This window comes from Xenopus laevis, chromosome 5L, assembly GCF_017654675.1.
Source record: "Xenopus laevis strain J_2021 chromosome 5L, Xenopus_laevis_v10.1, whole genome shotgun sequence".
NCBI lineage: Eukaryota > Metazoa > Chordata > Amphibia > Anura > Pipidae > Xenopus > Xenopus laevis.
Genome location: NC_054379.1, coordinates 119,180,339 through 119,192,712, shown reverse-complemented (window position 1 = coordinate 119,192,712; position 12,374 = coordinate 119,180,339). Strand labels below are relative to the sequence as shown.

The window sequence follows — 12,374 nt, the reverse complement described above, 5'->3', positions numbered from 1 at the left end:
TTTCTCAAAAGAGCAAACAGATTTTTTTTATATTCAATTTTGAAATCTGACATGGGGCTAGACATTTTGTCAATTTCCCAGCTGCCCCAAGTCAAGTGACTTGTGCTCTGATAAACTTAATCACTCTTTTACTGCTGTACTGCAAGTTAGAGTGATATCACCCCCCTCCCTATTCCCCCCAGCAGCCAAACAAAAGAACAATGGGAAGGTAACCAGATAGCAGCTCCCTAACACAAGATAACAGCTGCCTGGTACATCTAAGAACAGCACTCAATAGCAAAAACCCATGTCCCACTGAGACACATTCAGTTACATTGAGAAGGAAAAACAGCAGCCTGCCAGAAAGCATTTCTCTCCTAAAGTGAAGGCACAAGTCACATGACCAGTGGCAGCTGGGAAATTGACAAAATGTCTAGCCCCATGTCAGATTTCAAAATTGAATATAAAAAAAAAACTGTTTGCTCTTTTGAGAAATGGATTTCAGTGCAGAATTCTGCTGGAGCAGCACTATTAACTGATTCATTTTGAAAAAATTTTTTTTCCCATGACAGTATCCCTTTAAGTCCATTTTAAAAAAATACCTTCAATATGTTAAAGAATGACCATTTCAAAGCAACTTTTCAATTGGTCTTCGTTATTTTTTTTATAGTTTTTGAATTATTTGCCTTCTTCTTCTGACTCACTTCAGCTTTCAAATGGGGGTCACTGACCCCATCTAAAAACAAATGCTCTGTAAGGCTACACATGTATTGTTATTGTTGCTTTTTATTACTCATCTTTTTATTCAGGCCTCTCCTATATATATATCCCAGCCTCTTATTCAAATCAATGCATGGTTGCTAGGGTAATTATTACCCTAGCAACCAGATTACTGAAATTGCAAACTAGAGAGCTAAAAAAACACAAATAATAACAAAATGAAAACCCAATGCAAATTGTCTCAGAATATCACTCTCTGCATCATACGAACATTTAACTCAAAGGTGAACAACCTCTTTAAATGCAGTACTCAATACAATAAGATAATGAATTGTAGAAAAATCCACAAATGCAATATACAAATAAATGTTAAAACTATATACATATAAAAATGAACACACAGCAGTGGCTGAAATTAATCTAAGAAGTTCAAAATTTATTTTAAATCCACCACAATCCATCCCGTGAAATAATGAAGGTATTATCAACCCCTCGCCAATGCTTCACCTTAACGGCTAATAAACTTAAAGGGGTGGGTTACCTTCAAACAACTAGTTGTTTTCATATAGATCAACAGAAATAACTTTTTCCAATGACTTTCCATTTTCTATGTGTGACGGTTTTTCTAATATTGAAGTGTAAAGTGTCATTTTTCACCTTCTGAAGCAGCTCTGGGAGGGGGGTCGCCGACCCTGTAAACTGTTCTAAATGGATACATTTCTTATCTTTGTCCCTGCGTAGCAGAATCTCTGGGTTATATTACAGGCAGCTGTTAGAATTGATACAATAGTTGCTAATACTCCAGAGATGCTGCTGAGAAATGTATCAAGTAAATGTTGCGAAACTGCACCGGTTTAGCCTGCACCTGAATTACTGAGCTGACAGACTGAAACACGAACTTTCAACTTTAAACTTAGATTCTGGAAAAACAGTAAAAAATAAATAATGGAAAGTAATTGAAAAAAGTCTTTATTTCTGGGGAACAATCTAAAAACAACTGAATTGAAAAAAGTGTTTGGAAGGTGAACAACCCCTTTAAGGAAACTACACTGTACTACACTGAAACACTAAGCTTAGGAAACCTGTTTCAAATATCCCCAATGTGTTCAGCTGGGCAAGTTTTTAGTTTCCTAGCAGTTCTCCCTATATACTACTTGCCCCAAGCTCAGCGTACCTGCACTCAGGTGGAAGTTGTACTTTTCAGTGCAGATACAGAGATGCAGAAGAAAACACATCTGCTTCTCTCCACCTGCAGAAAAACCGCAAGCAGAGAGCACTTTCCCTAAGTGATTAAAGGGGTTGTTTACCTTACAACACTTCAGTTCAGTTGGTTTCAGATAGTTCACCAGAAATAAAGACTTTTTCCAATTACTTTCTGTTTTCTATGTGTGACTGTTTTTCTAATATTCAAGTGTTAGGTGTCATTTTTCACCTTCTAAATTAATACATTTAGTTGATACATATCATGGCTTTGTCCCTGCTGAGCAGAATCCCTGAGTTTTCATTACAGGCAGCTGTTAGAATTGATACAATAGTTGCTAATACTCCAGAGATGCTGCTGAGAAATGTATCAACTAAATGTAACAGTTCAGAGCCTGCGCCTGAATTATTGAGTTGCCAGACTCACCAGAGACAGGAAACTTAAACTTAGCTATTGGAAAAAGGGTAAAAAATAAAAACTGGAAAGCTATTGAAAAAAGTCTTTATTTCTGGAGCGCAATCTGAAAACAACTCAACTAGAAAAGTGTTGGAAGGTGAACAACCCCTTTAGGTGGATGCTGCAGCCTTACTGTTAACCTATGAACAACTGGAGTTGCAGGAGTTTAAAGATTTCAAAGCGGCTGTTCACAAATTACATTTTTTTGTGTGGGGCCCTTTAACAGCCAAAAGTATGAATATGAGAAGGAAGAAAAAGGAAGAAGAAAAAAAATCATGTTTAGAGACCCTCTGTTACTGTTGAGCTCAGTCACAACCAAGCATCTCCCATGTAGGCTGATGACACCGTGCTGTACCTAGCTAACCCAGAACAGTCACTTGGGGCAGCACTGCGCATTATTAATACACACACAGACTACTCTGGTCTGAGGATAAATTGGGCTAAGTCCATCCTTTTTGCTATTGTCCTAAAAAACCCTGCTACCCCTTTAAGCCTACATGGCCTTTCCTGGGCTGAGTCATTCAGATACCTGGGGATATGGCTCCACAGAGACCTCAAGAGATTTGTAGAATTGAATCTCTCCTGGTTCTCAGGTACACTGAGACTAAAGTCGAAACATTCATCCCTGCCGTTGTCCCTATATGGCAGAATCAATCTCTTCAAGATGATCATTCTCCAAAAGCTGACATACATTTCAGCAATAAACAAGGAAGTGTTCCGCACCCTTAGAAATCTTGATTGGCGGCACCAAACCTATTCCTATACTTCTTAGCGGCTCAGCTGGTAAATGCACGGCACTGGCCTCCCCCTCACCATAAAATGCCTCCAGAATACCGGAGGCACAAATAATGGGCTCATTTGAGGGGCTAAAAAACCTTCTCTACGGGGTACCAAAGACTTTAAAACAGCCACTCCCTTAATGAAGGCAACAGTGGGTGCGTGGCAAATGCCCCTAAGTTTCTTTCCTACAACCACCCCCAGCTGCTCTAAATACACCTCCTGTGGTGTAACCCTAAATTGCAACACAACCAAGCATCTCCAAAAGAAATGGCAGTAAATAAAGAAGTTATAAAAAAGCACTGTCTATGCGTGCTTCAAAAATAACTCAGCATTTGCTGTCCTACAATTTACAGCACAAATAATACCAAATGAAAACAAAAGGTTATCTGCATCTACATGAAAGGGGCTCAACTGTGTAATCAAATAGTAGTGATGCAGCCGTCTTTGTTGTAAGAAAGAATATCCTTCTGGCTGATAAAGACTAGGGACCAGTGATAACAAAATCTTATAAAGGAACACTAGATACTTCTGTTAAAGATCCAGCCAGATGCCACAGACACAGCAGAAGAGAAAGAACCCAAGAAGGAAAAGCTGAAAGTACTATAATTTTCTATAAAGTAATGAAAAGTATTTCATTGTTTCTGATTTCCTGGACTTTAGCTAAACCCAATACTATCCAGTACACGTCCAATAATGGATGGGTCAACACACTGGAAATAAAAAAAACTTGCAACACACAAGTGAGCAATACAGGGGCTTATGAAATATCGAACTGAGGAATCCAGAAGGATTGACAAAAATTTGCCAAAATGTATCACATCCGATACGTTTCAATTCTGCTTTGAGCAGTCAAACTGCATTCTATTCTATAGTAAGGTAAGGGAGCAAAACTGAATGCTGACTTCGCAATGCAGATTGCATGCATTTGTTTTTACTTTCCATTCCCATTTAACAATTTATTTTCTGCTCAGGAACCACTTGGTCTGAAGCAAAACATACATTGTTAAATTAGAAATTCTTAGTACCAACACACTGGGGCTCATTTATAAACACTGGGCAAATTTGCAACCAGGCAGTAACCCACAGCCACCAATCAGATGTTTTCTTTCATTGTTTTCCTTGCAGCTGGCTGAAAAAATCTAATCACTGATTGGTTGCTATGGGTTACTGCCCAGATTCAAATTTGCCCAGTGTTTATAAATGAGCCCCAATATATTTCTTTTCCATTTTGTAAAAATCTTCAGACATTAAAGGAGATAAAATGTGTGGTATACTTTGTTATGCGATAGATATAATGGTAACTGTTATTATTATTATCTGAATTACTATTAATCATTATCCAGATATCTATATTTGTATGTTATGGTTTGAGTAAGTATGATCTTATTCTAAAAGAATGAAGCCCCAATTCCTATAGCAGAGCCTGTAATTTTGTACCAAGTAGAACATATACATGGGAGGGGACAACTTTTCCCTGTACAGAGCCTTGCTCTCAAGATAGGTAATGAGAGGAGTAAAGGAGAAGGGAAGGACAGAGGGTGCCAGATATCATTAAAACAGTAAATAGATAAAAATGCATATAGGAAACTTAGTAACTGGGGAAAAGAACATGACCAAATTAATTTGGGTTCAAGCGATTTTCATGACTCATCAATCAATTCCCAGCTATTTGGTGCCCATTATTTCCTGAAAAATTCCATAAGAATTTTTTTGTGTGCCATTGCCATACATTTAGCCAATAATCTCACCCTGTCCAAACTGTTGGTTGGAATGTAGTAGGTCACTTAGGTTTAGAGTGTCCCACTACCCCTTTCCAATGTTTTGTATTTCAGAAGAGTTATTTTGAGGAAAGATGGGATAAACGTCCACCTCCAGATAACACCCCCCTTTAATGATGAATTTAAACTATCCTGTAAAAGCCACAATATGGGAGGATCAACCTTTAGAGCCAGTTCTCTTTAGAAGCCTTATTTGGACAGGGACTAAAGTGATCACCTGCAATATAAATATATTTTTGGTTCACCCGTGATTTGTAATATTGATACCCTTGTGCTAGTGATGGTTCACATGTGATTTTTTTTCTGATTCACTTGAATTTTTAATAACTTGTGATACTGATTCACTTGTGATTTTTAATCGCTTGTTATAGTAATTAAATCACTTGCAATGCTAGTTAAAATCACTTGTGATACTGGTTGATTCATATGATTTTTCTAAAATCAGGTATGGTACTGATCATGTCACTTTTAAAATATACAGATTCTTTTTGAAAGCTTTTTAATTATTTTTCAGTATCCCTTGTGATACAGATATAAACACTAGTGTTACTGCTCATCTCACTTGGGATGCAGATTAAACACTTAATTAAACACTTCTGTTATTCAATGGAAGCACTTGTGATAATTAAACCACTCGTACAGGTATGGGACCTGTTATCCAGAATGCTGGGGACCTGCGGTTTTTCGAAAAAAGGAACTTTCTGTACTTTGGATGTTCATACCTTAAGTCTACTAGAAAATAATTTAAACATTTAATAAACCCAATAGGCTGGTTTTGCTTCCAATAAGGATTAATTATATATTACTTTGGAACAAGTACAATGTGCTATTTTATTGTTATTTTATTGAGAAAAAGGAAATTATTTTTAAAAATTTGGATTATTTGGATAAAATGAGTTTATAGGAGATGGTCATCCTGTCATTCGGAGCTTTCTGGGTAACGGGTTTCTGGATAACAGATCGCACACCTGTTATAAATAATAAATCACTGATAATGATACACTTGTGATACTAATTAACTTGTGATAGTGACTGAATCATTTGTAACTGATTCTTGAGACTGTATTTCTTGAGATACTGATTAAATCATGATAATTATTAAATAACAACATTGCTCTTTTAATGAAATCACTTGTGTTTACAATACTCTTATTCTTCTAATGCAATCAGTTGTGATACTATTTAAGTCAGTTTTGAAACTGAACTTATGATAATGAATGATTCACTCAAGCTAATTATTAAATAGTGTGTTAAATATTAATACACTAATGTAATTGTTTCCTTTTGAATCACTGATTATATATATCTTATGATACTGACAACTTTAGGTTGTAAACTCCACTGGTACAGTGACTGAAAAAAATCTCTGCAAAGTGCTGTGTAAATGTGTAGGAGCTATATAAATAAAGGTTAATATATTAAATATAATAGAGCCAGGCAGGGAGGTAACAGCCTATGAAAAAAAAATGACTGGAATTGGCCAATACCCATCTAAAGACACGTGCACGGCTAAATTGTATTGATTTGATAGACTGGATAATATGAGCTCTGAACAAATGACTGTGGTAGAAACATAAATCACACAACAATGCACTTCCACACTCTTACTAGTTAAAACTTTATACTTTTCCCTTTTTGTCCTTAAATTGTGGAGAAAAAAAAAGGGGGTTCCTAGTTTTAGCATAAAACACTGGGACTCTGAGTGAAAATTCCACACAAATATGAAGAGCTTCAACCTGTAGAGAGAACCCTTTTTGATGGGTAGGGTGCTAAACAGTAGAAGCACCATCCACCTGTTATCCAAAAGACATGTAGAAAACCAGGTACACTGTAGCACACCACAAACATGAAGATTTAGTGCATCAAAGTTGGTTTATTGGCGCCAAATAGTAGATATATACAAGGCAACGTATCGGACCTCACGGGGCCCTTTCTCAGGCTTGAGAAAGGGCCCAGTGGGGTCCGAAATGCTGCCCTGTATATATCTATTTGGGGCAATAAACCAACTTTGATGCACTAAATCTTCAAGTTTGTTGAGAAAGGCCCAGTGGGGTCCGAAACTTTGCCTTGTATATATCTACTATTTGGGGCCAATAAACCAACTTTGTGTGTACAGTGTACCTGGTTTTCTGAGTGAAAGAAAGGCAAAAACTTGACTACTTTTTGTCACCAAAACCCACTGTCACTTCAGTTAGCCGGTATTTTGTCCTTACATTGTAAAAAAAGTCTAGTCTATGTGAAGTCTAGTTTTCACATAAATCACTGGTCCAGAACTCAAAATAAATGTCTGTTTGTGGGTAACTGTGGGTGATACTGTAGAACCTGCATGCGACCATAATAAACAAAGGGCAAAAATATTCTTTGGGTCAATTTCATCCATTCTTCTTCTGTTAGCCCTTGTTCTGACTCTTAATTGTGACACATATGGCCCTTGTTTGCACATAAACAATGGGGCCCTCTGATGTCATCATGAATCACACAAGCATAAAACCACTTTTGGTTAATTTCACAGATGATATTCTGTAAAAAAAAAAAAAAAAAAAAAACATAACTAGGGATGTACCGAATCCAGGATTCGGTTCAGGATTTGGCCTTTTTCAGCAGGATTTGGCAGAACTGAATTCGGCAGGTAGGGAAATCAGGTGACTTTTTGTCACAAAACAAGAAATTCGGATTCTGTTCGATATTCAGCCAAATCTCTCGCTAAGGATTCAGGGGTTTGGCTGAATCCAAAATAGTGGATGCCGTGTGCCGTGCATCCCTAATAATAACACCAGGCTTGACAACTGGTGTCAACCACAACAGAAAAAGTCCTTCTTTCCCTGACAGAAGAGCTAGAAGCAGTGTAAATAGAATTTGTGATCTAAAGGCCACAGCTGCTTGCCTTGCCCAGCAGAGACAGCGCGTGTTACTAGTAAATCATCCTTACGTGAAACATATACACTACAGCCTACCTTGTCACTCCCCCCAAAGCTCTTCTGTACTGCGCTTATATACGTGCGATGTGACATCATTGTCTCGCGAGATGAGACTTGTGAGTCACAAGTTGTGACGCCTGAATTAGCTGACCGGCAGAATTGAAAAAAAAATAAATAAATAAATAGCCAAGGAACTTGACATTTATTATATAAATACATATATGAACAACGATTCGGGACTTTGGGCTGAGTTTAACAAACCGTGACTGTCGTTGGGAAAGTAGCTCTGATGGTCAGTATGCCATCCGCATTCCATGTCTATACGCGTAGCAAATGATGCATCATGACGTGTGACTCGCTCTGCCCTACCCCTCTCTACTCCGCCTTTCATTACCTATCTTGGCATCGTGGGCGTGTGTAGGGAAGGGTTTGTCCCCTCCCCCGGATGTGTGCGGCTTGGTACGGTCTTCCAGACTCTGCAATAGGGATCGGGAGAGGGAAAGGAAGAAGAGGTGAGGCCGCAGAAAGCACAGCGTTTCAGGGAGTCTGTCCCACATACTGACACTGAACAGGTTCCCCAGAACTCTTTCTAGAGGACATGCCGACACAGAGGGACAACACCATGTCCCAGCCATCAGATCATTCCCACCAGGTCCGGGTTAAAGCCTATTTTAAGGGGTAAGTCAAGCAATGGGATTTCTTCTTTTTTTTCTGAATCAAGTGCATTTATTGAGTTGCCCATTAATTGTCATTCACTGCATTCTGGGACATGTAGTCCGGATCTGTCCAGCACCTCCAGCATTGGAATGTGTGCCTATGCGCAGTGCATCGTGGGGGGCTTGTGGAATGCAGAGGCAATGAAAGGGTTAACGTGTGACTGGTCAGTTTGGGGGCTGCCTCTTTGCCCGTGTTGTGTATTAGTGATACAGGAAAGAAAGCAGCTGCTATGCACACATTGTATAGTCACACACAGCTGATGTGTAGGATACCTGGTCACAGCCTATTCACAATAATATGTACAGCTGCTATTACAAGACAGGCCAGGGTTCTTAACTAGAAAAAAAAAACCAAAAGTTTAGTGATTAATAAGAGCCTACTCAATGTCTATTATCATATGGAAAACTTTCTCCACACTCCCCAGTGGTTGTTGAATTGCAGCTCCCAGCATCCTATTGTGAGGGTATCGGGCTTCACACCTCTGCTAATTAGGAGGAGATGGGAAGTAAAGTTCTTCTATGGCAATATTAAGATATAGTAAGTTAGGTTGAGAAAAGACACACGTCCATCAAGTTCAACCTTTTAAACAAAAAGAACACCAAGAGCCCCAATAGTGTAATATGTATTGGTAAGGGATAATGAAATAAGAGTAAATAACATATACTCACAAACCAGGGTTACCAATAGGCAACCACTGTAAAGGCAGGTGGGGAGATTGTCTTGACCCCACTCAGGATTAAGAAGTCGCTCTCTGTAGATAGAAAAAGGGTATCAACCCTCCACCCAGGGTGGACTTAGTATTGTATAAAAAGAACAGAGGCGCCAAAAGAATAAAAGGATGTAAACGAGTTAAAAAACAAAAACTTGGTAATCAGAGGAGGCAGTAGTGGACTTACCTCCTCCAAGCAGACACAAAACGACTGTAATTAAGCAGTCAAAATTTATAAGTAGTATACACACTTAGCGCCTGTATACTACTGCCAGATGCTGTAACTCCTATGTTTATTGCCTGAAGAAGCGGGTCTGAGCCCGTGAAACGCGTTGTACGGATTGGAGTTCGTTAATAAATTTTGACTGCTTAATTACAGTCGTTTTGTGTCTGCTTGGAGGAGGTAAGTCCACTACTGCCTCCTCTGATTACCAAGTTTTGGTTTTTTAACTCGTTTGTATCGTTTTATTCTTTTGGCGCCTCTGTTCTTTTTATACAAGTTCAACCTTTTGACTATTTTAACCTGTCTAACTGCCAGTTGGTCCAGGAGAAGGCAAAAAAAAAACATTTGAAGCTTCTCCAATTTGTCTTGGAGGGGGAAAAAATTCCTTCCTGACTCCAAGATGACAATCGGGCCAGTCCCTGGATCAACTTGTGCTATGAGCTATCTTCCATAACCCTGTATTCCCTCACTTGCTAAAAAGCCATCCAACCCTTCTGAAAGCTATCTAATGTATCAGCCTGTACCACTGATTCTGAGAGAGAATTCCACCTCTTCACATCTCTCACTGTAAACAAAAAACCCTTACGAATAATTAAGCAGAACCTCCTTTCTTATTTCTTTGTTTGCCTTTAAATTAACTTTAAGTATGATTTCATGTTCTTATTATTTGTAGGTATTGAGTTACACTTAATTTAGTGTTTTATTCAGCAGCTCTAAAGTTTGCAGTTTTAGCAATCTGGTTACTAGACTCCCAATTTACCCTAGCAACCATACACTGATTTGAAAAAAAGACTGGAATATGTATAGAAGAGGGCCTGAATTGAAAGATGAGTAATACAAAGTAGCAATAACAATACATGTGTAGCCTTACACAGCATTAGTTTTAAATTGGCTCAGTGACCCCCATTTTAAAGCTGGAAACAGTTAGAAGAAGAAGGCAAATAATTAAAAAACAATTTAAAAAAAATAATGTAGGCTTATTGAAAAGTTGCCATTATATAAAATACTAAAAGTTAGGTTGAATGTGAACCCCCTTTTTAAAACTGCTCTGTTAAACAGGGTAACATGAATTGATGCATACTAAGTAATAATTGTTTTGTTGTATGTTACTGTGTTGAGGGTATATTTACATACATCTGAAAATTGTTTATTGGCTGAATATACTATTTTTGTGAGTATATCCAGTGAGCTGTGTACTGATGGTATGTCAGCCCAGTCATGAAAAATAACATATGCTAGGGGAAAGATATAAGAACATTTTTTTACCCAAACCACGTGCCATATAAACTGACATAAAACTTGACTACCATAAAATATTTGGTCATGTGGTCATGAATAAGTTATGGAAATAAACAAATTGAATATGGTCATTATATCCATCACTAAAACAGCAGGTTGCTGATTATGAACTTTAGAAAGGTGATAAGACTTTTATATGTATATAAACTTTTATATGTCATAATATTAACATTTTGTTCAAATTATAATGGCTTTTGAATCCTGCAATAAGTAGATTCAGTATTCCAATATTAAAGTCACGTAGCACCCTTGAAGGAAGTGCACTGACCAGGTGATCAAATTAGCAATTTGCTTTAGGGCTCTTACAGACAAGCGTTTTTACCTGCGCTCCCCTGCGTTCCGTTTTTCTGCGTTCAGCTGCAGGGGACCGCAGGGATAGACGCATTACATTTTCTCCAATGGGGCTGTACTCACACAGGCGCGTGTAGGCGCCGAACGCAGGTTGAGACGCAACATGCTGCATTTTTCCTGCGTTCGGCGACCTACACGCGCCTGTGTGAGTACAGCCCCATTGGAAAAAATGTAATGCGTCTATCCCTGCGCTCCCCTGCGGCAGAAAAACAGAACGCAGGGTAGCCCAGGTAAAAACGCTCGTCTGTAAGAGCCCTAACTCTGAGGGGGAGGGGTGTTCCCAGGGGTTCCCAACATATTGGAATCTCCAGTATTTTATGCTGTAGGTATCCCATTGACATTGCATCTGTCCCTCTACCCTGCTTCTTTTCCTGATATGCTAAGATTTATACTATGTCCTTTAAGTGGGAGACTTTCTAAGTCCACGTGTAGCTCTTGCCACAATGTAGGGGCAAAAAGGCCACTGAATTGCTTTCTCTGTTTTTTTTTTTATACTTATCAATATGTTCCTCTTGGTCACTTGTATGCATAAACAGTTGTATGCTACTTGCTAATGCTCAGAAGTTCCACTTTCCCAACTTCTGGAAAGGTTAATGTTCCTCTCTTGTGCACAGCTGACAAAAAAGAAACATGTGTGTTTACAAAATAACATTACCAAAACTTTACAAAACACCTCCAGTTTGTAGAAAATAAGTGTGCTTCGTGAGCGTGACCGTGACCGTGACCGTGTAACAACAAGTGATTTAACCTGCCTGCACAGCTAAAGCCTGTGACTGTTCAGAAATTCAATGTGCACCTCTTTAGCTATGTGCAACTCTATATACAATGTTTGAGAGCATGAAATCTTCTAATTTGACACTACAAACTTTTGCTTAGATAAGATTTAGCAGAGTCTTCCTTGACCTGGAAGCATATCCCAGTGAAATTAATTTGCTTTGAGGTTTAAGCCATTGCAGCATATGATACAAAGTGTAAATATGTGCACCCAGTCCACATGCCTGGTAGCCTCCAACTTTCTTCAAAGGACAAATAGCTATCAGTATCAGTAACAGTATCTGGTTTCGATTCAACTTATATTTTCAGGACATACTGCGTAAAATGTTTATATATTTTATTTTGAACATTGAATATTGCTTTGCCAGAGTAACAAGTTAAGTAGGACTTTGGTGACCAAACTGTTGTGCAAATGGTAGAATGCCGTTTTAGCTGTGGAAAGAAAAACAGTTTTACTCAGGGAACAGTT

At 38.4% G+C, this 12,374-nt stretch overlaps 2 protein-coding genes across 4 annotated transcripts in view; one reads left to right on the top strand and one right to left on the bottom strand.

Moving 5' to 3' along the window:
- phc3.L (polyhomeotic homolog 3 L homeolog) overlaps window positions 1-7,950 on the bottom strand; it is a 52,831-nt gene extending 44,881 nt beyond the window's left edge. For 2 of the 3 annotated variants that reach the window (XM_018263707.2, XM_018263709.2), the window contains exon 1: window positions 7,869-7,884. The gene's annotated coding sequence lies outside the window, so the exon portion shown is untranslated. Of the gene's footprint in view, window positions 1-7,868 lie in introns of all 3 variants that reach the window. The other variant, XM_018263708.2, reaches the window with a different exon arrangement.
- Window positions 7,951-8,335: 385 nt separating this feature from the next.
- prkci.L (protein kinase C iota L homeolog) overlaps window positions 8,336-12,374 on the top strand; it is a gene marked incomplete at its 5' end in the record, with an annotated part of 53,647 nt that continues 49,608 nt past the window's right edge. Inside the window, 1 exon segment of the mRNA NM_001090599.1 lies at window positions 8,336-8,510. Within this exon segment, the coding sequence (NP_001084068.1) occupies window positions 8,431-8,510 (80 nt within the window).